At 46.4% G+C, this 25,079-nt stretch overlaps 2 protein-coding genes across 3 annotated transcripts in view; one reads left to right on the top strand and one right to left on the bottom strand.

Annotated features, from left to right (window-relative positions):
• Window positions 1–7,982: 7,982 nt before the first annotated feature.
• Window positions 7,983–9,267, bottom strand: LOC136661453 (proline-rich protein 36-like). The gene is made up of 2 exons (XM_066638714.1): window positions 8,302–9,267; window positions 7,983–8,258 (listed from the first exon to the last, which is right to left on the bottom strand). The coding sequence occupies exon 1, from the start codon at window positions 9,265–9,267 to the stop codon at window positions 8,320–8,322; it is 948 nt and encodes a 315-aa protein (XP_066494811.1). The 3' UTR covers window positions 7,983–8,258; window positions 8,302–8,319.
• PTP4A2 (protein tyrosine phosphatase 4A2) overlaps window positions 8,961–25,079 on the top strand; it is a 35,950-nt gene continuing 19,831 nt past the window's right edge. Inside the window, exons 1-2 of one of the 2 annotated variants that reach the window (XM_066639098.1) lie at window positions 8,961–9,178; window positions 23,196–23,869. In XM_066639098.1, coding sequence (XP_066495195.1) covers window positions 23,774–23,869 — 96 coding nt within the window. In that variant the 5' untranslated portion in view covers window positions 8,961–9,178; window positions 23,196–23,773. Of the gene's footprint in view, window positions 9,179–10,530; window positions 11,032–23,195; window positions 23,870–25,079 lie in introns of those variants that run through there. The other variant, XM_066639099.1, reaches the window with a different exon arrangement.

Consider the following 25,079-nt stretch of genomic DNA (forward strand, 5'->3'; position numbering starts at 1 on the left):
AGAGCGGCAGGAGGCGAACCAGAAAGGCCCGACATACTGCGCCTGCGCGCTGTCCCATCTCGGCTCGGCTCGGCTCGCCACTGCGCCTGCGCGCCAGCCGCAGCCGCGCCGCCCACTGCGCATGCGACGCCGGGAGGCCGTCCCCACAAGGGGGTGCGAGGAAGCGAAGCACACTGCGCCTGCGCACTTCCCGCCGCTCGCGCGCAACCTCCCATTTTCCCCGGGCGCATGCGCGGTTTTGGGGGTGGGGTTTGCTTTGTGACATCAGGCTTCTCTACCCGCCCAGCGGCAAACAAAAGCCAGAGAGAAGGGAAGGGAGAGTGCGCGAATGCGCATACGCAACCGCTGTTGGCTCAGTAGACAATACGAGCCTCTGTACGCATGCGCGTTGGAGGAGGTGGCTTCGTGTCTGGGCAGCTGTATTGTCCTGTAAGCGCATGCGCATTAGGAAGCAGGCTGGAGGGGGCGGTTTAACTCTTTGTGTGCAATCAGTTTTGCACCTGTAAATCACCTTGCGCTTGTTTGCTCAGGAGAAGAAGCACCAAGACTCACCACATGCATTGGGTTCTTACCAGGCAGGGCTGGCCCGAGACAGCCTGCTAATCCATGGAACTCCTTGCCACAGAGTGTGCATGTAGTCAGTCTGTGGAAATCCTGGCCACAGGGTGTGGTGATGTCATCTGGCCTAGATACCTTTGAAAAGGGGTGATCTCCGGGGTGGCATTGGAGGCTCCCCGCCTATTAGTGCTGGGGGACTTCAATGTGCATGCAGAGGCCCCTGTGTCAGGTGCAGCTCAGGATTTCATGGCCGCCATGACAACCATGGGCCTGTCCCAGAAGATCTTGGCCCCAACACATACTGCAGGACACGTGCTGGGCCTGGTGTTTACAGCTGGGCACGGGGGCAGTGATCTGGACGTAGAGGAGATCAAGATCACTCCGTTGTCATGGACAGATCACTTCCTGGTAAGGTTTAGGCTTGTTGCGACTTCCTACCTCCGCAGAGGCGGGGGACCGTTTTCTATGGTCCGCCCCCGGAGGCTAATGGATCCTGAAGGTTTCCTGAGGGCTCTGGGGGATTTCCCCACTGCCAAGACTGGCGTCTCATCTGAGGCCCTGGTTGACCTCTGGAATGGGGAAATGACCAGGGCAGTGGATGAGATTGCTCCGGAGCGACCTCTGCCACGTCGCAGAGTCGGAGCGGCTCCTTGGTTCACTGAGGAGCTGCGAAGGATGAAGCGGCAGGGCAGGCGTCTAGAGCGATGGTGGCAGAAAACTCGGGATGAATCCGACCGGACACGGAGTAGAGCCCATTACAGAGCCTATTCCGTGGCGGTGGTAGCAGCGAAGAGATCGTTCTTCTCTGCTACCATTGCGACTGCTGACAACCGTCCAGCAGAACTGTTCCGTGTGGTGCGGGGCCCCCTTCATCAGCCCCCCCCCCAGTAGACCAGGAGGAATACACGGTCAGCCGCTGTGACGTGTTTGCGCAACATTTTGCAGATAAAATCGATCGTATTCGTCACAACTTGGATGCCACATTGACAGTGTCTGACGATGTCCCCTTGGCAACTGCTTGTCCTGTGTTGTGGGATTCTTTTCAGCTTGTACAGCCTGAGGATGTGGACAGACTCCTTTGGAGTGTGAGGCCATCTGCCTGCCTGCTTGACCCTTGCCCAGCTTGGTTGATAAGAGCTGCCCGGAGTGGGCTGGCTGAGTGGACAGGGAGGGTGGTCAACTCTTCCTTGATGGAGGGGACGTTACCACTCGCTTTGAAACGGGCGGTGGTTCGCTCCCTCCTGAAGCCCTCCCTGGATTCCACTGTGTTGGATAACTACCGGCCAGTCTCCAACATCCTGTTTCTGGGCAAGGTAATTGAGCAGGTGGTGGCGTCCCAACTCCAGAGGGTCTTGGATGAAGCGGATTATCTGGATCCTTTTCAATCTGGCTTCAGGCCGGGCTTTGGGACGGAAACCGCCTTGGTCGCTTTGGTGGATGACCTACGCCGGGGACTGGACAGGGGGAGTGCGTCCCTGTTGGTCCTGCTGGACCTCTCAGCGGCTTTCGATACCATCGACCATGGTATCCTTCTGGGCCGATTGGCCGAGTTGGGAGCTGGAGGCACTGTTTTGCGGTGGTTCCGCTCCTACTTGGAGGGTCGGTCCCAGATGGTGGTGCTGGGGGATGCCTGTTCGACACCCTGGCCCTTGAGATGCGGGGTGCCACAGGGCTCAATTCTGTCCCCCATGCTATTTAACATCTACATGAAACCGCTGGGAGAGGTCATCCGGGGGTTTGGAGTGGGGTGCCATCAATATGCTGATGACACCCAGCTCTATCTCTCCTTTCCTCCAGACTCCAGGGTGGTGGTTGAGGACCTGGAGCGCTGTCTGGAGGCAGTGAGGATCTGGATGGGGGCTAACAAGCTGAAATTAAATCCGGATAAGACAGAGGCTCTCCTGGTTAGGAAATCCTCGATGCAGGTGCTGGACTATCGGCTTGCGCTGAATGGGGTTGCACTCCCTCTGAAGGAGCAGGTCCGCAGCTTGGGGGTCCACCTGGACTCGCAGCTGCTCCTGGATTCCCAGGTGGCGGCTGTGGCAAGGGGGGCCTTCGCTCAGCTTCGGCTGCGCCAGCTGCGGCCGTACTTGGATCGTGCAGACCTGGCCACGGTGATCCATGCCTCGGTGACATCGAGATTAGATTACTGTAACGCACTCTATGTGGGGCTGCCCTTGAAGACGGTTCGGAAACTGCAACTAGTGCAGAATGCGGCAGCCCGTGTGGTTACTGGAGGTAGGCGGTTCGACCCTGTCAGTCCGCTTCTCCAGTGGCTGCACTGGCTGCCCATTCGTTTCCGGGCCCAATTCAAGGTGCTGGTATTGACCTTTAAAGCCCTATACTGCTCTGGACCAGGGTATCTTAGAGATCGCCTGCTCCCGTACAATCCGGCTCGCCCTCTCAGGTCATCAGAGAAGGCCTTTTTACAAGTGCCGCCGCCTAGGGAGGTACGTGGGGCGGCTGCAAGAAATAGGGCCTTCTCAGTAGTGGCACCAACGCTATGGAACTCCCTTCCCCTTGACTTAAGAATGGCTCCCTCTCTTGAGACCTTTCGGCAAGGCCTGAAGACCCTTCTGTTTAAACAGGCCTTCTGAGTTCTTGGCCTTTTAACATCTTTTTAACATCTTTTAATATTTTTTTACAGGCCTGATTCTTTTATGACTTGCTGCTGCTCTATGCTCTTTTTACCTATTTTTACTCTGACTGCTGTTTTTAGTATGTGTTAATATGTTTTTATTTGTTTTTTAAATTGTTTTTAATATGTTGTAAGCCACCTTGAGTCCCTTCGGGGAGAAAGGCGGGGTAGAAATAAATTTATTATTATTATTATTATTATTATTATTATTATTATTATTATTGAAAAGGGGGTTGGACAGATTTCTAGAAGAAAACTCCATCACAGGTTACGATGTCCATATGCAACCTCCTGGATCTAGAAGCAGGCTACCTCTGAATGCCAGGTGCAAGGGAACCAGGATGCAGGTCTCTTGTTGTCTTCTGTGCCCCCTGAGGCACCTGGTGGGCCTCTGTGAGATACAGGAAGCTGGACTAGAGAGGCCATTGGCCTGGTCCAGTGGGGCTCTTCTGATGTTCTTATGAGCACCCTGTCACCAATCTGCCTCCTAAGCAACTGCTTCAGTTGGCCTCATGGATGGGCTGGCCCTGTTACTGGGGAGATTGCTAGTGGGGCCCATGAGAGGATCTGTGGCCTTTCAAAGGCCTGCACCTGTGCCCAGCCAAGCTAGGGGCCATGGGGATGCTTGCCAAACAATTGTTGGAGCTCATGAGGATGGTCTTCTGCCCCAAAAGCCACTTTAAAATTGCTGGATGCCTGGGCCCTTGAGCCATTGTGTCCAAGGAAAGGAACACAGGGAGGACCTGCTGCCACCCTGTAATCTCCAGGGCCTTCTGGCTTGCTTCTTGGAGTGGCAGTGGGCTGTCCTCTTCTTCCTCCAGGGTCATTTTATGAATCCCACTGACTGCTGCCAGTCAGCCAACCAGGGGCCCTTGGAGAGGTTTTCCAAGAGACAGTGGCAAGCAGGTGGCAGCAGCAGCAGCTGAGAGTCTCTTTCATGTCATCACTGTAGCAGCAGCTGCGAGGAAAGAGGGTTGCCTGCCCCATGCTTGGTTCCTGGGCCCCAAGGAGGAAGGGCTAGCTGTTGCATGCAGGGCTTTCCAAAGTATGGGATGAACATACCATTGGGGAGTCCTCAAAGACTGTTGCCTCCTTCCTTCAAAAAGTAAGAGCCACTGGGATTTACTCCCAAGCAACAAGTAAAAGTGTACAAGATTGCAGCCTGCATGGAAAATAAAACTAGCTTCCTAGAGATTTGTTTTGTTCATACTCCTACAGCTAAAGTGACTGTGAAGGTTGGGGCAGGGTTGCCCACCCTTTTTTCTGGCAGGGCTCTTATGTCTGCAACAGCTGGGTGAGTGACAGAATTTCAACAGGTGCTCCTTTCTGTAGCCTGGCAATGGTGCCTGTTAGATTATTTCTGCTTCTTATGCAGCTGAAAGTCTCCACTTTGGACACCGCTATTGTAGACTGTCTTGTGGCTCCTTGTTCTGGGAAGGCTGTTTTCCCAAGGAGCCAACAGCTGTTTTCTACTGCTCTCTAGTGGCAAAACAGAAATATGACCCTGTTGAAATGAAATAGCAGATTTTTTTTTCAAGTCTGACAAACAAATTGAAAATTACACCAGGGAAAAGTCCATTTTCTCTCTCTGTCCCCACAGCTGCTTGCCCTCACTGAAGAAATCGGGCTCCCTCCCTTTGCCCCGGACACTGTTTCTTCTGCCCTCTTTTCACTTACACTTTCAGCCTGCCCTGCTGGTGGTGGGGCAGGCAGGTGTCTACCTTATTCCCAAATCCTCTGCATTCCTGCTCCTGCCTGCTCACCCACATTGCAGAAGTTCATTCTCTGCTCCCCCTATTATCTCTGTGTGGTTGCTGTATATTGTCCTCCTGACTGCCGCCCTGTCTGTATTTTTGATGCCCAGCCCACCTTTGTCCTCTCTGGCTATACTCAAACCTCCCTCTTTGAGGATTTCAGCATTTACATTGGTTATCCAGCTGACCCAGAGGCCTCCAGTCTCTTGTCCCTAACCTGTTCCTGTGATCTCTGGCCTCGGAAGCATGCTGCCTTGGGCTCCCTCTTGTTCTTGTTTTCACCCAACAGAACTGCTCTGGCTCGCAACATCCTGGAGCCTCCTGGCACCTGGGGCCAGGCAGCATGGTGATATGGAAAAGTTATCCCCCTGTGTCACTACATTATCAAATGCAAATCTCAACCATTCCAAGGTGTGTCAACTTCCTGTTCTCTATTTACACAGCAAAGGTCTTGCCTAACCCAACAGAGCAGTGGTTCTCACACTTTTTAGAATGAGAATCTGTCAGGACCCACTGGAAGTGACATCAACAAGCAGAAAATTTTTAACAATCCTAGGTTGCAATCCTACCTATACTTACCCAGGAGTAAGTCCCATTTACTATCATTGTTAAAAGCATATACAGAGTAGCCTGTTAAAAGTACAGATCCTTAAGATTTCTCCAAATGCAGTCACATACTACTGAAGCATCAGGTCTCATATATTAAAAAATAAAATATTGAAATGAATGGTAATCTACCTAGTGAGTCTCGAACCACAGTTTGAGAAACACTGCAATAGAGTTAGAGGCATCCCATACACATGGGACTTCATCCAAATGAACTTGTCACTTTAAGTGCCCCTGACAACTTCCTTTGAATTCTTACTTTCAAAATTACTAAAAACTTCCATTTAAACATCCAGTCATGTTGAAAGATAGTATGATAATTTCTTTGATGACATGAGGCTTTATCTTCTGGGTAGCAGACCTGATCCAGAGCGCTCCAAAATTGGTATCCAAATACAATTCAGAGATAAGGGTTCCTCCTTTTATTCGTATTAGATGTTGTTGGCAACCTTCAGTCTCGAAAGACTACGGTATCGCGCTCTGAATGGTGGTTCTGGAACAGCATCTAGTGTGGCTGAAAAGGCCGATTCGGGAGTGACAATCCCTTCCACACTGGGAGCAAGTGCAGTCTGTCCCTGGTCTGTCTCCCTGGCTATGGGCCTTCCTTCTTTGCCTCTTTGCCTCAGTCTGTTGGCCAAGTGTCTCTTCAAACTGGGAAAGGCCATGCTGCATAGCCTGCCTCCAAGCGGGCCGCTCAGAGGCCAGGGTTTCCCACTTGTTGAGGTCCACTCCTAAGGCCTTCAGATCCCTCTTGCAGATGTCCTTGTATTGCAGCTGTGGTCTACCTGTAGGGCGCTTTCCTTGCATGAGTTCTCCATAGAGGAGATCCTTTGGGATCCGGCCATCATCCATTCTCACGACATGACCGAGCCAACGCAGGCGTCTCTGTTTCAGCAGTGCATATATGCTAGGGATTCCAGCTCATTCCGGGACTGTGTTGTTTGGAACTTTGTCCTGCCAGGTGATGCCGAGAATGCGTCGGAGGCAGCGCATGTGGAAAGCGTTCAGTTTCCTCTCCTGTTATTCGTATTATCCTTATGCTTAAATATCTCAATTGCTTGTATTATTAACAGTATTTATTAACAGTATTTATATACCGCTTTTCAACTAAAAGTTCACAAAGCGGTTTACAGAGAAAAATCAAATAACTAAATGGCTCCCTGTCCCAAAAGGGCTCACAATCTAAAAAGATGCAAATGAATACCAGCAGACAGCCACTAGAACAGACAGTGCTGGGGTGAGGTGGGCCAGTTACTCTCCCCCTGCTAAAAAAAGGAGCACCCATTTGAAAAAGTGCCTCTTACCCAGTAGTTACATTCTCTGGAAATAACGTGACACGTTTCTCAACAAAACTGTGGAGTCAAACTTCACATTATGTCCCGTTTTTTCCACATGCTCTGCAATGGCTGAGGGCCCAATCTTATCCAATTTTCCACTGCCGGTGCAGCTGTGCCAATGGGGCATGCACTGCATTCTGTGGTGGGGACACAGGGCCCAATCCCACCCAATTTTCCAGCACTGGTGCAGTCGCAATGCAGCCCCAAGGCAAGCCCGCAGCCAGGATTCTAGAGGTGGGGGGGGCAACTATTTTTTTCAAGGGGGGCAATGATGTCAGGTATCTATGCTGGTGGGCAAAATCAAAGGATAAGTATGCAGAAACATCAAATACCTGTAACTCCCCCAAATTTCTTGAAGAGAAAATAATTTGGGTGTTGTTTTTTTTGAAAGATGCATTCATTATCTGTAAAGCAATGTAACAATAATGTGCATAGAATAAATGCATCTCTGCATGCATGTAAAATGTATTGCCTAAATAGAAATAACATGCAAAACAGCCTTTCATTTACACACCTGTGCAATACACAGGCCTGCAACCCTATAAAAGTAAAGCATCTCACTGTGATGCAGGTAGTATTTATTTCTATTGAAAATGCCTATTTAACACCTATATAGTACCTTAGTACCTATCTAACACCTATATAATGCCTATCTAGTGCCTATATAGCTCCTATAGTGCCTATTTAAAGCCTAACACCTACATAACACCTATTTAACACCTATCTAGCACCTATACAGCGCCTATAACGCCTACATAACACCTATTTAATTTCTATATAGCGCCTATAACACCTATCTAGCGCCTAGCATCTAGCTGACATCTATACAGTGCTTATCTAATGCCTATCTAGTGCCTATGTAGCACCTACATAACACCTATGCCTATGTAGTGGCTAACGCCTATATAGAGCCTAGCACCTATCTAGTGCCTATCTAGCGTCTATATAATGCCTATCTATAGTGCCTATTTAACACCTATAAAGGGCCTGTCTAGCACCTATCTATTACCTATATAATGCTATATAGTGCCTATTTAGCACCTATATAACTATAACATTTGTTGATGACACATTGCTGATACATTGATATATATTAAAATAAAATTTATTTACTTTACATCAAAGCAAGAGGAAAGATATGCTAGTCAAATACAGTAACGCCATTGGAACATTGGTTCTTTTTTACAATATTCATTACTTTTAAAGTCAAAGAACAGAAGATTTGAATGTATGGACTCTGCCTGGTGGAGCTGAATCCTCCCAGCTTTCTGAGAGTTGAACCTCCTTAGAACCAGGGGTGGATCCAGCGTCTGTTTGGGAGGGCCGTGAGCACTACCTTCAGAGCGGTCAAGCAGGCAGGGAGACCTGGGCTCTCGACTTGGAGCCCAGGTTGACCTGCTGGGGAGACCTGGGCTCCTGCTTGAGCTCATCGCTTCTGTGGACATTTGCTGGGCTCCCTCCAGCCAAGCTCCTTGCCCATCGGCTGTTCCCCCGACCCGATTTTGCTCTCCATCCGGGGGCGCCCCTCCCTGCCGGCAGCACAGTGGGGTTTGCACCCAGGGACCCGTCCCGCGCTCAGCTTCTTGGTTCTCCTCCCGCAGAGCCCTTCGAACTCTGCTCGGGCCATACCATTGCTTGGCGGGGGGCGAGTCTGCCGGGACGGAGCGCACCACTTCGCCGCTCTGGAGGGTCGGGAACAACCGTCGTCTCGGCTGCAGGCTGTACCATTGTACCTCGGGGGGCGACGGGAATCGGCCAATGGGAGGAGCCCGAGACTCTTCCATCGCCGGGGGGGCGTAGAGGAGGTGCTGCAGTGAGGCGAGAGCAACCGATCCTTCCCATAGGGCCGCGAGGAGGGCGAGGCCTCTTTCTGAGGTGGCGTTGCGATTGGCGGAGGCGCTCTGTCCGTCCCGCGTGACGCGATGGCTGGCTGAGGGGACTTTACCGCGGAAGGTGGAGGGGGCCGGCCTCCTTTGCGCATGCGCGAGGCGTGGAGGGCGGGCCCTGTTCCCGAGGCTGCGTTGTGATTGGCGGAGGCGCGCTGTCCGTCACGCGTGACGCACTGGCTGGCTGAGGAGACTCTCGCGCGCGCGCCGCGTCGCGTCGGCTGCCGGTCAGGTCCGGTTTGGTAGGGCGGCGGGCGCGACGTCGTGGTCGAGGTCGGCGGGCCGCGCTCCTCCTCCCGGCCTCCTCCGCGGCTCTGGCCCGCCTCCGCGCCCCGCCGCAGGTAGAGGGGCCTCCCCGCCCGAGCCGTGAGGGAGGCGCCCGAACCGTCAATGCTCTCGGTGTGTGCGGGACTCGGGGGGCGCATGCGCGGGGGGAGGCCGTCGGGGGACCAGCCCTCCCGCCTTCCTCCTCTGGGGGGGTCAGGCATTCAGCCGCAGGGAGGGGGAGGCTGGCCTGGCCTGGCCGCTCAGACCCGCTTTGGGCGGGGGGCTAGCAGTCCTTGTGCCTGTGAGACTTTTTGGGGGGTCCCTTAACCTGGAGGAGCCTGCGCTTCTGTGTCACTGACCTGGGAGGAAGCCCCATTGACTATAATGGGACTTACTCCTGAGTAGACACGCACAGGACTGGACTCTTAAGGCTGCCATCCTGTCCACACTTACCGGGGAGTAAGCCCCATTGACTGTAATGGGACTTCTGAGTTGGCATGCATTTGGGAGGACTCTAAGGCTGCAATGCTATCCACTTACCTGGGAGTAAGCTCCATTGACTATAATGGAACTTAGTTCTGAGCAGGCATTTATAGGAGAGGGCTCTAAGGCTGCAATCCTATCCACCCTTATCTGAGAGTAAGCCCCATTGACTATAATGGGACTTAGTTCTCCTATTCAGAACCCTAAGAGAGGGTTCTAAGGTATCCACACCTACTTGCTATCCACACCTACTTTGGAGCAAGCCTCATTGACTGTAGTGCGACTTCTGACTTGGCATACATGAGATTAGTCTCAGAAAGATAGCATTCTTTTTTTTAGGGGGCATATTTCATTTTTAGACACTAGTCTTCTTTCAAGCCTGTAATAAGGGAAGGCCTGGCCTGGTGGGTGAGACCCATCTGTTGTGTCTTTGAGACTTTGGGGGGCGGGGAGGGTTGGACCCTTTCTTAATCAGAAGGGAAGGGCTTCAGAGAGTGCCGAAACATGAGTGGCAAATAAAGGCACTGACTGGAATAGGATAAAAGCTCTTGCGCTGGTGGTGGTTTAGGAAGAGCTAGTATAACCTGGTTGAGAGAGTTGGCATTTTTTTTAGGGGATTTATTTCAATTTTAAACTCCAGTTGTCTTTCAAGACTGTAATTTTGTGGTTGGGTAGGAATGGGGGATGGACTTGGGGGTGAAAAGTTATTTGAGGAAGTACTTTGGGGGAGAGTTGCTGGGAGGTTGACAGTGCAGGTGGGCTGAATTGTAGCAACATAGAATTAGTGGTGGAGAGACCCAAAGGAGAAAGGAATCTAGTGGAATTGGTTTTTTCATGTACAACTCAATATAACTTGTTTTTTAAATTAAAAACAAGGGATGGGACATTAATGATGAAAACATTATATTTGCATATAGATAATATATGTTTTTACTGTTTTTCATATTTCTAGAACTGTTTGTTCTTTTTTGCTGTTGTGGAACAAATTCTTTTTTCTTTTTCATTTCGAATGGATCAGAAAAATTGACAGACTTTGTAAAGGAAGATCATGGTTCTGCTTGTAGGGATCAGACAAAGATTTTTAGAGAGCGGGTTAGGGATGCAAAGTAAAAATTGTTAAACTTGGAGAAGAAAAGGGGGGCTGCTAAAGTAAAGGTCAGACATGAAGGCAATATGGGAGTTGACTGTGGGGAAATGTTAGAAGGAAGTTGGCAGACCTAGGAAGTCATGACAAAGCAGTGGTAGAAGAGGACTGTGTGATGTGTGTGCAGAGGGGAGACAGCAAGGGTCATATTTCCTAGGGAAATAGGAAGTGGTTTTGTGCAGAAAGGATGTGGTCTGGGGAGATGTGACGAAAACGAGCATCAAATCAGGAGTAGCAAAGTGTGAGTGGAAGTACTTGTAGCTTGCGAAATTAGTTTTGGGGTGGAAAACCAAATGGGGATCAGTGCAAGAAAAGAACAATGCTGGCAAGAGGAATGATGGTGTTGGACAAATGAGGAGTAAGTATGTAGCGAGGAGTGGTGGCAGTGTCAGGGAAGGTCAGAGCTGGAGCATATGACAGGGACATGTAGGGGAAGACCACGTGTGTGCCTCAGGGCAATTAAGAGATCCAGCACAGGAAGGCAGGAGCAGTTCTTGGGAAGGAAAGAAATACAGAGATAGGGATTGCTAGGAAGTTTAAAGGGATGTGTCTGCTGAAGGGTTGGGCTTAGGCCAAAGAAATATTGTGCAGTTAAATCAGTCATACTGGAAGCAAATTGGGTGCAGGGTATATGAGGTGAGAATGAAGGTCAGTCCTTAACATTGCCAATGTTTCATCCACTTGTTTGTCACAATCTGGTTTTACTCAAGTGGGACAATTGTCAAATGTGTCAATTTTAGTGCTTGTGAACAGGCTGGCACTTTCATAAGCTCTTGTGTGAATTGAAAATGAGGAGTACACCCACCCTCTTTTTCTTGTTGAATGAGCAGGGCAGGTTGTGACTCAGAACTGCAGTAGTAAGGAAAAAGAGGCACCACCCTCTGTGACTCAAAATGCAGAAATGTTATCTTTGGTTAACCCCAGATGGGAAGAACTTGCTTATGTGGGTCTGGAAGGTGTACAAGTGGTGGGAGTTGATGACTTTTTTGATGGTAATGGAGGCGGGATGCCTGTAACTGCAGACTACCTAAATAGGGCTAAATAGAAACACTGTACAGTTTCTCTCAAAGCTTTTAATGATCACATGGAGTGCAATGTCCACACTCTGCCCAAACTTTCTTCCTGTAAATGTTGAACTATGACCATAATCTGTCTGCTGTCCCTGCCCCTGTACTTTGCCCTGCTGTGGAATGCTGTGCTGGTTAACTGTTAGGGGGCTTGGATGGGAAGAGGTGTTGTGTAGCTTCTAATGCAAAAACATATAGCGAAGTAATGCAGGTAAACTTTCTTGTTCTGACTTCAGTAGAGTGTTCTGTGTAAGAAAAGTGATGGATCCTTTGAGTGTAGTTTTTTAAGAAGACACTTCAACGCATTTCTGCCCTGTCTACAGGTGTACACATTTGATACCTGTTGTGAATATGCAGTGTTGGGCAGAAATGGCTTAATACAGGTAGCTCGTTTAGAAAGGGAGAAGCTTGTGCATGTTGAGGCTGCCTTGAACTGGAAGAGTGGCTGTCTCATTCTGCATCTTTTAATCTGATAATACATTTTAGCATCCTGGATTGTCAAGCAGTCCAGTGTTCTTAAGGCTTAACTGTAATGCTTGTTTGCCTTGGAGTCAACACCACTAAAATTTGTGGGAAATAACCTCCAAGTGAGCCTAGCCACACTGGGCTATGCAAATTTAGACAGAGATGTAGAAAGATTAGACTTAGGGGGAAAAAACAGAATGACATCTATCTCTAGCAAGTGACTTTGTATCCTGAGTTTTTATTACTTCTAAATGTTGAAAATAAGGCATTATGGAAGTGCATGTTATATCTTTATTTTAGAATATCGTGTGCAGTTCTGGTTGTCTTCATTGGCCAGGAAGGTTTTGATGGTCCTTGGAATAAATGGTTTTAAAGTAGGCTAGATAAATATGTGGAAGATAGGTTTGTTGGGAACTACTAGTCATGATAATGAAAACATGTTCAAAAACAGGATATCTCTGATGGCCAGATGTTTGGGATAACAGAGGGTGGGTGTAGGATGTGTTGTGGTAAGTATCTGACTGGCCACTTCTGATAATAATGCTGAGCCAAATGGATCTTGGTGTGATTCAGAATGGAATTTTATTGGTGAACTTGCTTCATCTATAAAATCACCTTTTAAAATATTTTGTGGGTTTGATATTTGTTATGTTAAGTTTCTTATAGTAAATTTGCTGGCTGAAAATAGAGAACACAGTGTGGTCAGGAAGGACAGCAAATAGTCATTTGGGTAAATAGAACTATTGACATAGGTCATAGAAGCCTGAGGGTGGGACACAAAATTGCTAGAAGCTGACATCTGGCTATGGATGTGGACCTGAAAGAGAGCTTACTTACAACAGCAGCTCTGTATTTCACACACCTATTTGCCCCCACCCCCATGAAATAAACATCCAGTTACTTGAAGGTGTTAAAATTGAAGTTCTACAAACTTTCGAATGGCTCTTAATTCATTTGCTTTTGAGATTTCATTGTGTGTTGGGGTATGTGCTCACACAATGGCAACAATTTCCCCGTTGCCAGCTCTGTTGTGTGTATGCACCTCTCTTCATTTATCATAGGGCCCAATCCTATCCAACTTTCTAGCAGCTGATGCAGCCACAAATGTTTTCTTACCTCCAGGAGTTCTCCATGACTGTCCTCCATCGCAGGATGCAGCAGAGGCCCCGCTGGCATGCCTGCATCGGGGCTGGAAAGTTGGATAGGATTGGGCCCATAGTCTCTTACAGAAGTACATTCTGTAGTTGGAGTTCTAGCTGCTGCTTTTTACCTTTGGTGAAATGTCTGGTAACAATGTCCATTTATCAACAGTGTAGCAAGGCCTCCCCCCAGGGTGGTCCTTGAAGCTCCCCCCATTCCAGCTCAGCCCACCTACTTGACTCAATTACAACTCCTCTGCCCTTATCTCTAAGAAAGCTTTGTAAATGAACATAAGTACAATGAATCTGTTTTCTGTTTAGTCACTTCTGTGTAAATGCTGGTGCTGTTCTCATAAAGGCAGTTATGGATCCTTCTGTGTGTATAGTCTACCTGAGCAAACTTGGAGAGGAGGGAAAGCACAGTAAATCACCAGACTGTTTGTAAAACTTGAGAACTAACCTTATTACTCATAATGTAAAGAGTATAGAAATCTGGCATGAGCATGTCCTTTCAGTTTTTATTGTGTTTCTCTTGTTCATCACTAGATTACTCCCATTTAAAATTGTGGAGAGGATGGGAGAATGAGACTGATGTGGAAAGCGATCTTACCAGTGCTGGCAGAAATACCAAGTGCTGCATGGGAAATGGGATGGGTGCTAGTGGGTTGTATTCTAATAATATTTGGATTCCAACGTCATACTGATATTTAATTCCAAACTGTGAGAACCTTGTGGCAGTTTAAACACTAACATGCTGCAATAAATGTGCTGGTTGTTAAGGTATCTTTAACTGTGTGCAACTTTCTCCCTTTCCTGTGAACTAGATATCTACCTTGTTCTGTTGCTGAGATATGGAGCAAGGCGGAGTGTGCTGCTTACCCAAGAAAGATTTGCTGTTACCAAGAGTGACTGACTGGTGTGTCCATGTGTATTTACCAGGATGTTTATTTCCTATACCAGTGGTTCCCAAGCTTTTTAGCACTAGCACCCATGTTTTAAAACAGCACTCTATTAGGTCCCACCTAGGTTTTCAAGTCTTAAAAAAAGTTTAAGCTTACCAGCTGCTCAATCCTCTGTTTTTATCCTTTTAGTATGGTGCAGAAGACTGCCTTCTGGAGCGTTTGTTGAACTCCATGTACATCAGATTGGGGCCATTCTGGTGGCCTTTCATTCCCGTTCATCTGGTCTTCAATAAGAACCCAGGCACATTTGCCTACTCCTGAGTAAATTTGCACATGTGGCTCAGTTTCAGTTACCGTAGGGCTCAATACATTTTTCCTTGACAGTCTAGTGGGTGGGGCTTCATTCTCAAGTGTTTTTTTGGAACCTGTGTTCATTGGATTGGGGTTATCCTACTAGTGTTACATTTCTCTCAGCCTGCCCTTCAATGTGAACTGAGCTATGTTTGCCTGCTCATGAGTAAATGCATACATGCGGCTCATTTTTCTTTCCATGGGGCTGCCTGCGTTTTTCCTTGTCAGCAATCAGCTTGTCAGTTTCACAACCCATGAACAATCAGGTCACAATCCACTGGTGGGTCTCCATCTACAATTTGGGAAATATTGTTCAGTACTGCTTCTCCTGTATGGTATGCAGGACCTTAAAACATCACATGGATACCCTGACTCCTAGTAATTTCAAATGATTCTGAGCAGAGCTGAAAAACATGTTTATCTGATCCCTTAGGTACTCTTTGCAAATGCAACAGCAGTGATGCTTTCCGTTTTCAGTACCTTAATTATTTTTCCTAATTGCTCACTGCCTTTTGTACTTAAATTGGCTGTGCCATGGTAGCACTAAAACTAGTCATTTGCCACTCCAATCATGTCATTTGTATTTTTCATAGAGCTGTGAGCTTTAATCTGATTCATTAGCTAAACTATTCAGTAGTTGATCGGCACAGGGCAGTATTAATACCCGAGGCTGGAAGTTGGGGTTATGCTTGGTTGGTGTTTTAAGACTTTGTTTCTGATGTCTTTTAAAAAGAAATGAATATTAGATGACCATTCAGTAAATGGTAGGTTTTGCTAAACTACAAAAAGGCCCCTATGTTGAGGTTTGGGTAGCATGTAGGTTTTTGTAGAGTGCAGAGTTAGAAGGCGAAAAAGGAAGTTTGTTCAGGTGAGTAAAGCAGCAGATTTACCACTCTGCAAAGCATGCAAAGGGCAGGGCATTGTCAAACTTTGTCAAACACTTTGAGACTTGAGTCCCATGAGCATTGTGAAGTGCAGTGGATCAAGCATCTCTGCCCATGCTAACTGGCATCTTGAAACTAATGAAAAGCTGTCTGCTGTTTAAAATCTGGTGCATGTTTAATCTTGACTTGTTGTGATGTGACAGTGTTTGATCATGGTCAAGAGATCTCTGACAACATTCCAAACCACATGTTCTCATTTCTAACCTGGTTGCATAGGATTAGTTTCAAGAAACAAGTAATGTCTACCTATTCATACCCTGTCTAAAGGACATCTATGTTGCTTTGAGAAAGTGCAAATTACTTTTTCTTGATGCCTGTACCCAGCTCTTCATAGTGGTTCTTTGAGCTACATAAAAATTAGAGGGGAGGAATTCAGCTAGCAGTAAAATGTGGGAGTTTCGATGAACTCAAGGTGTTCAAGGTGTTGCTCTCACACACAGGTAGGTAATCTCTGATGACTGGCTGACAAATTAACAGGTTTTGCTTTGTACCCTACTGCTGTGCTCTGTTATGTTGAAAGGTGATCCTAATAACCTTTTCCAAAGTATTTGTCTTGCAACCCTGGGAAGCTGCAGCTGCCGCAGTTTGTCATAAGGCCTTGGAGTCACTAAGGCCAGAAGCTGAAATGCAGAGGGGGCTGTCTTCTAGGATCTTGTTAAAAACATACACTGGCTCCTTGAATTAAAAAGAAATAAAGTGCCTTCTGGTTGTTTCCAGAGGTGTTCTGAGCTGCACCTCAGAAGGCCTCTTGGAGACATTTCTGGTTTCTTCACAAAGTGTCCCTCAGAGGTCTTCTGAGATGTGGGGAGGCAGCATGCGACCTTCCAGCACATCAAAACACCTGCAGATACAACTAGAAGGTACTTCCGAATTCATCCAGAGGTCCTCTGTGGGCTCAGCTGTGGATCACTGTATCTACTGGTTCAGTACCCACAGGGGTGGTGGTGGTCTGGGAATCTATTCCCCATGGATACCACAGTCCAACCTGTATGCAAATCTTGATCAGTCATGAAGTAACTACAGGTCAGCAACTTGGTGATGCCTGAAAGAAGGCAAATACTGTGATGTATGATGCAACAACTTTCAGCACGGTCTGTCCGGAAGATGTCTGTCATCATTTCTTGCTATTGGATGAGTCTGCAGATGGTCCTTGAAGTTTTATAAGTTCAGCCCCTCAATCTGGATTGTTAAATGATGGTGTGGCTGCAATATTTGATTGTTTTTTAAAATCTTTATAGTGTTTAATAAGGAAAAAGAAAACATGAGCGTGATTCCTCAAGATCTTGAGTTCCAAAGTCTTGAGGCCTCAAGATAACATTGGAGGCCTCCAAACATTGGTTGTGCAGATTTCTGCAACTACATCATGAAGAGCTGGAGGCCAGAATACAGCCTGCGGCCTTATGTGTGAGACCCCTATTCTAGATAAATTAATGATTAATGAATCACTTGGTCCAAATTATATCCATCCAAGCAGTGGCATTGCTAAGAGGGTGCATGGGGTAGCAGTTACACAGGGTTTAAGGGGGCAACAAGCTGAGCTTGACGCCAGTGACCAAAATTGTGAAAATCTTGGTATTTATAAATATCATCTTGTTGTATATCATTGTAAAGGTAATTTAATGTAGGATGCAATGAAACAAACCACATCAGAGTATCTGTATTCTATCTGTATGGCCAATTAACCAGAAAAATAAAACACAACTGCCTTATGAAACAAAAAGTGAATTTTCTTAACTCAAAACCCATCTACGAGACTGATTGTTCTGAGAACCAGTGAGATGTTGTTATGATACAGCATGGAACTGTATGAGCCAGCTTTCATTTCCATATATCATAATACCCCTGCTACCTGGGTAAAAAGGCACATTTCAAGTGGTGCTCCTCTTATATTGAGAAGAGATTTATATATAATATATTTATATGTATTGAGAAGAGATTGGCAGTTGTGAGTAGAAAGGAGTGATCAGGTGCTCTTGTTCCAGGTGAATGGAATGGGAGCAGAGAGAGTTCCATGCATAGTGCTAGGACTCTGGGTGGGCATCTGAGGAGTCCTGTCAGGAGGATGAGTGTGGGCCATAGTGCAGCTTTCTCCTTTGCCTTGTCTGAATCTGCACGAAAAGAGGCAAGAAACTGAGAAGGGTGGCACATGCACCCTCTGAGTCTGGGTGGGGAAGGAAGGTTGAGTGGCGCAAACAGCTTCCTGTGGCAGGGAGAACATGCCCTTAGTTCCTTTGCTGTAGTTTCACCAGTGTTTGTTCAGTGCTTAACCTTTCCTATGGAGAGTGGTTGTAATATCTCAGAGGAGGACTTGGATCCAGAGGGCCTCTCTCCCCTGGTTTCTGGCTCTCATGCCAATGTAATTTGTAGTAGCCATGGCGATTTGGTGCTGGAATTTTTCTAACCTTGGCATATCGCCTGATGACTGTGTGCTGTATTTAGTGTACCTCTGAATTCCTGTTGCTGAAGGATGCGTTTCTTTCCTGCTTGTGGGTTTCTCAGAGGCGGCTGGCAGGCCATTCTGAGACACAGGATGCTGACTAGATGGGCCTTTGGCAGGACTATTTTATGTACTTAAGTCTTCAGCACTGTTCTGAGCATGTGAGAATGGTAGTCAGGATCGCTCTTCTATCTAGAAGCATCTGTAGCACTCTTGAAACCTTCATTGCAGGCTGCTGGGATGCCACAGGCCAGTCTTCTGTCATGCGAGAGGTTTTCTTAATCATTAGTCCTTGAGTCCATTTATTTTCAGGAGGATGGCAGCAGGTCTGGTAGCTTTCTCTTATGCAATCTGCCTTTAGGCTTCTCTTCAGTATCTTTTTTTTTTTAAACATACTCCCTTTCCTGTCCTCCTAGTTCTGTGTGGTTTAACACAGATTCACAATTTAACATTGGAAAGGGAAGGGGAAGATGGCAGAGAAGGAGGCCTTTTCCCTGAATATCCAGTGCCCTTTGGCAGCTGCATGTTTTGACTTAGAGAGGGAGGAATGAGGCCCCAGGTGTTCTTGGTCCTTTGCCTTGTGGCTATCTTTGTACTTCTGTAACCAGGAGGCAGGCGCTGACTTTGAAGGAGTTAGAAACTCAGATCACTATTTTTTTCTGAAAGTGGACACTTCCTCCCTTGCTTTGCAAAGGAATACTTGTGCCTCTGTAATAGTGTTGGTTTCAAAATATCATTGCTGTTTTAGATTCTTATGGACAGCATTAACGTCCTATTGTGGAATGGCTTAAAACGCAGAGATTTTGCAACATGCTGGTGGTTCAGTAGCACTTCCTTGGAGAAGAACTGGTGGTTGTAACCAGCTTGTTAATATTAGAGTTCACTTGCAGAGTCGGAATCCAACAGAGCTGAGTCAGGCGATGCATGTACCCCGTTCTTGCCAGTGGCAACTTCACATAAATGGTGTCTTGTCTTGGAACTTCATTTCACAGAAGCAATTAAAGGCCTGCGGATGGCTTGACTTGGGCTTGGCCAGGGCAGTGGCTCGCTGTTTAAGGAGTTTGATTTATTTATGCTAAAGATGTGGTTCATTAAAATTGCTCATGCTGGCAATAGGGGAAATTCTGAGTGGTGTTGCCCTGATGTGTTTGAATGCCATGGGATGGGTTGCTTGTATACTGCTTTCTAGGCCAATTCCTCCCAGAGCAGTTTATATAAACTTTATAAAGCAATCAATATTTTTTTATAAAAACAATAATAAAAGCAGCAGAGCTACTGTTAAAATTCTCTAACATGTTCCCTGGTCATCATTTGTGATTATAAATTGCCGGGCAGACCTGCTGGTGCCCAACATCCCTGATCTACAACATGAATTTAGCCTTTAAAAAAAGTGAAGTAAATTGGACATACTCAGTTCAGTGCTGGTTGAACTTGGACTGAGTCTGACACTTCTAGGCCAGAACCTTCCTGCTTTGTTTTGCTAGGAGCTCTGCTATTTGTATCCATTTGGTGCTGACCAAAACCCAAAAAATTAAGACTGCTTCAGTCACCAGATGGTATTTTGTGATTGTTGCCTGCATCTTTAAAAAAGCACTGTGTACCTATTTTCTTGCTTTGAGGTGTCAGATGAAAAGTTGTGAAATGAACTCTTTAATTAGCGGTTTACATTTGCTGCAGCTGTCTTAAGAGAAAATGGCCCAGACATTCCCTTTGTATGGGGATTTATTTGATAGCATTGCAAGTCTGGTTGTGGTTACTCAGTGTTCAGTGAATTAAAAAAAAGTATATATTATTGTTTAAAAAGTGGTTTCCAAATTCTTGTATGTATTGATAAACAGACTATTTTGTTGTAGAACAGTAACTTTTGTTATTTTACTTGCAAGACTAGTCTAAAGATTGCAAATACTGTAGTTTGAATATTGCTGCTTTTTTGTCTCTCTTGGATGGAATTTCAGATTCTTCCCACTGGATAAGAAACTCTCAATTTCTTCATGTTCTGAACTTTATGCTCTCCCTTGCTTAGTTCGTAAGTTTTTGGCCCAGTTCAGATGATCATCTTAATAAATTGTAATGAATGACAATTGTGCTTTTTCCTTTATGTCAGATGGGGCAAGAGAGAATCAAGCTGTAGTTTGGTTTCCTGTTTGGTTAACAAATGGAAGTTCGAACTAAAAGTTTTGAGTTAAGATCAGTGGGGAAGTGTAGTTGGCATGAAGGCAGAAGTGTTTAATTTACTCTGGTGCATGGAGGGAAAGCAGGGGAGCTGATGTGGATTTTAAACCATGGTACATGGTTTCATCTGCCTCTATGAGACATTCTATACTGGTCAGAAAAGAAACTTTATCAGGTAGCTTGTTTACAAAATTTATTTCCAGGTAAAATTAAATTCAGGGAATTATGAAATCCATTCCGTTCTTCTGAGTGCTTGGATATTTAAAGAATTTCTTTAATATTTGATTTAAAGAACTTCTACCCTGCCTTTCTATCACACATTTGGGCAGCCAAGGCAGCTTACAACATAAAAACACAAAACAAAGTAAAAGATTAAAACACAAAACAGTAAAGCAAATAAGACTCCATGCTATTAAAATTACATTAATTAAAAAGTGGCAGCCGATCATGTTAGCAGTCATATGCTTTTCTGAATAAAAAAAGTCTTAAGCCCTCACCAAAAGTTCTCTAGAGAGGGAACCATCCTTAAAGTGAGGGAATTCCATAGATGAGGAGCCACCACTGAGAAGGCTCTATTTCTAGCTGTTGCTCCCCTCACCTCTGCTGGTGGTGGCACAGTCAGAGGGCCTGATGTCAGTCTGATGACCTGAGAGTATGGGCTGGATTATATGGAAGGAGGAGGTCCCTCAGATACTCTAGTCCTGAACCATATAGGGCTTTAAAAGTTAAAACTAGCACTTTCAATTGAGCCTGGAAGCATCTGGCAGCTAGTGTAGCTGCCGCAGCAGCATCCTGACTGAGTTGAACCGATGTTATAGTCTATGCATGTGGTCTTGAGCATCACACTTCCACTGTTTGACTATTTTTGCTAGTTATTCCACAAGTGTAAGATTTGCTGGGGCCCGTGGGAGAGGCACAGTTGAGGAAAGTGAAGAATAGAGGAGGTTGACAATCTGGTCTGCTTACACCCACAAGAAATGCTTCCTCCTACTCTGGCATCTCTCCCAAGGGACAATGGAGAACCACAGCAAGCATTCTGTATGTGAATTTTAAGGCCTTTGCAAGACTGTTGCCACATATCCCTTCCCTCTGTTTACATCTGATTGCATGATTGACAAGTACAGGTGAATGTCACTTAGCGACGTTCCAACCAGCGACAGCCCGCATATGTGACAGCTGCTGCTGGTCCCTGTCCATCTCCTTCCAAAGCCAAGAGGAGCTGTGCTCCCATCACATCCGGGAGCTTTTCTGAGCCCTGCAGAGGCAACACGCGAATGTGCACTGCCTCTGCGAGGCTCAGAATAGCTGAAACAGCTGAAAAGATGCTTCCGGTTTCCTTAGGAAACCTTCGCCTTATAAGGGCTTCACTAGGGCTTCCCCAAGTCCCTGAATGCCTTATAAGGTGAAAAAGTCACTTCCCCTTTCCATTGGGAAACCAAAAGTTGCATTTTTTTGGCCATTCTGGGCCTCTGAGAGGAAGTGTGCGAATGTGCACTGTCTTTGTAGGGTTCAGAAAAGCTTCCGGAGGTGAGAGGAGCATAGCTCTCGTTTAACGTCAAGCCTCACTTGACAGCAGGGGTGCTGGTCTGCGTTCCTGTCGTTAAGCGATGCACGACTGTAGTTGCTTTGCCTTCAGTGAGAAATTTGCCTAGCACCTCTCTTCCTACAAATCTGCTGCAGAGAAACAATTGCCTGCCGTGGTCTTTCAGTAGTTCTGCAACGTTCGGAGAACTGTATGCCTAGCTGCCAATATTTGGGATGGGGGTGATAAGCAGTGGTGTTGCCCGTAAGTCTTATGGGGTTGACGACCCATGCTTTGCTCTGCCCATATTTTCCTTTACATCCAGTATTTACCCTGCCTTCCTTCATATGTGGAAATAGGTGCAGATTCTGCCCCCAACAATGTCAGACACTCTTAGAATTGAAGATGTAAGAAGAGATGAAATTATTTCAGCAACATGGACACTGCGGTGCTCCCCTCTCTCTTCCAGCCCCAGCAGCAGGTTTTGAATTTCCCCCTCCTCATACACAGTCTCTGTGGCACAGTATAGATCTGAGGAAGTGAAACTGCCTGCAGAGATCTGCCTTATTTCCAGACTGAGAGAACGAGAGCTGCACCGTTTTATTTCCGAGTTGTATGAGCATGGGATTAGATGTTCTCAGACTGCAGGCATTTCTGTATTGGTTACGTAAAGCTTGTATTTTGAAGACCTTCGTTAAAAGGCTAAAAGCGTTTACACAGAGTCTTATCACTTTTATAATCTGACACCCTGCTCACCATTTTGCCTGTAAGCAAAACTCCTCAAGTTTGTGTGGTGCAGGATGCTGTTTGAATGTTGAATTTGTACATGTGGCCAGGTTACTAGAGTGCAGTCCCTTCCTTGGTGCATTGTCTTAACTGATATACGTCATAACCTTGGTAAAGATCAACACTGAAGTGAAGCTGGTTAGAATTTCCTGGTATTTGTTTTATGCTGTGCGTCATGGAACGCTCTGCCCTGTAAAAATGTGAGTTGGACTACTCTTGGCTTCCATCTGGCATGACCGATCTGTATGTGATTGAATTAGCAGAGCATTTAGTGAACCCTCATAACTTGCATATATTGAAACGGAATCTTCCACAAACAGGTAACTGATTTTTATGGGTGATGTCTCCTTCCAGATACCAACATTAAGAATCAGATTTGCAGAACAGAAGGCTTAGTGCGTGCAATAGCTTGTGACAAGTTCCAGCAATAGCATGAGTTGCTTCTATATGGGGGAGTCATGCATTGTGAACTGGAAAGCCAAAGTTCTCAGCTGTAGTTTGATTCATGATTGACAGATAGCGATATGAGAACTGGCCTTGGTTAATCAAAATGAGAGAGTTTGAGAGTGCAGGTATGTTATGTTGCATTAACCTGTGCAGTTCACTGTATATCCAAAACGGTTTCAGGAACAGGGTAGTTTGAAATTTTAATGCCATTGGTGTGCTAATGCTTCTTTACATGCATTTCTTAGCAACCTGTGCATTGTTCTAAGCATGGTTTTTTTCCTTCTTCCTAGGTTTTTCATTCGAATCTCCGCCACACATTTATGGCGATTCTGAGTGTCAGGGCAGATTTCTGCCGGGCCCAGCACAGCACCCTGGCTGACAAGTGAGCTGGGGGCCAGGGTACTACGTGCCATAACGAAACTTTGCCTTGAAGACTCCGGACACCGCTATATAAGTCTCAAATATATATGGGGATATCTTCTGCACATTGGACACCCCTTCCTCTTAGTGACGCTAGAGAAGCCAAGCCTGGTCAAACCCAAGTGAAAAGACCTGTCTTCACATTTACTTTGTGCCTCACCCGTGCCTAAATGTAATAAAGGCTGCCTATTTTTGCATGTAGTGGGAGACTGTGGAGTCCGAAGGAGTGCTACCTGCAGTAATTGAGGCTGAAGTTGAGTTCCAGCGGATGCTCAAGCAAACCTACTTTTCTTGAAGTGAAGAATCCTCTTGAAGAACAAACCAAGCAAACAAGGAAAGCTCTGATCAATCCCCAGACACTTTAGTGGTCTCTTTTAATGTTTTCAGCTGTGAAACATCGCAAAGTTTGAATTTTTTTGCCCCGATACTGTTTTTTTTTCTTGCCACTATGAACCGTCCGGCTCCAGTGGAGATCACTTATGAGAGTATGCGCTTCCTGATCACCCACAACCCAACTAATGCAACCCTCAACAAATTCACAGAGGTAAGGAGGATGTCTCTATATTTGAATACTGTTAATAAATACTGTTAATAATAATCTATTTGAATACTTTTCAAGAGTTTGAACAGTTTTGCAGAGACAAAGGCACTCCATTTTCCTAGAGCAATGGCTTTCAGACTGTTTTATGAAGACTTCAGGCAGTGGTCCCCAGTAGTTTTTGACAAGTGGCTCCCTTAAACTACTGCGCCATTGGCTGTGACTCTCTGTTAGGGAAAAAGTTATTTAACAGTAGCCTCGTTAATGCGAGAGAGGGCGGCTGGCTGACAATCCATCAGTCACTCTCTATCCAGGCACTTAGAACAGCTTCACTCCAAGGCAAGTGACCCCCTCCCTTCCCCGGAGCACATGAAAAAAATATAATCACTTTGCATTCTTTCCCACTGCTGCACTCTGGGTAAAGGGAGGGGTTGCTGGCTCAGAGTGAAGCCTTTCAAAGTGCCCGGAGACAGACTGACTGATGGATTGTCTGCCTACGAACAGTGAGCAGGTTGAAAAACAAGAACAGAAGGAGACGGAATACTGGAATACAGGGAAAATGTTTCTGTGGCAACCTCATTCCTGAGAACAGGCCTGCAAGTGATGTGCTAGATCTGTAACTATGTTGCCTGAATCATAAACTCCTGGGGAAAAAGTACCTTACACCCTCTTTCTACTTTCCCTTTAATGACTTACTTGGAAGGGCAATAGGAGATAAAGTGACTTTTATGACTGTCTACCAGCCTACAGACTTGTAGGAGTAGCCTTAACAGTGTGAATGCCCTTGAAATTCTTTCTCTTCAGAGTAATAGGTTGAAAGAGAACTTGTGTTCCAACTTCATTCAAGGCTCACTATTTCTTGCCTGCTGCTTGAAGGAGGATGAATCACCCTATTGCTGATGTCCTCTTTCTGATTACAGGTGGAGCCTCTTCTGTTCCCTGACCCCCCCCCCCCGTCGATACTGAAAACCATGGATAACAAAATCTGCGGTTTTCAGAGCCCACCTTTGCTCTGAACATGACCAGAGCTTTGCTCCAATCATGTCCTGAGCCCATTCTGAGCCTTGGAGAGGCCTCATACAACCTGTCTGAGGCTCAGAATAGCTCCTGGAACAATTTTCAGACTAGTAAAATCGGAAGTTGTCTGAAAACCGCTCTGGGCGCTGTTCTGAGTAGGTAGCTCCCGGCCTCTCTGAGGCTCAGAAAATGTTTCAGA

Source organism: Tiliqua scincoides, chromosome 10 (genome assembly GCF_035046505.1).
Source record: "Tiliqua scincoides isolate rTilSci1 chromosome 10, rTilSci1.hap2, whole genome shotgun sequence".
Lineage (NCBI taxonomy): Eukaryota > Metazoa > Chordata > Lepidosauria > Squamata > Scincidae > Tiliqua > Tiliqua scincoides.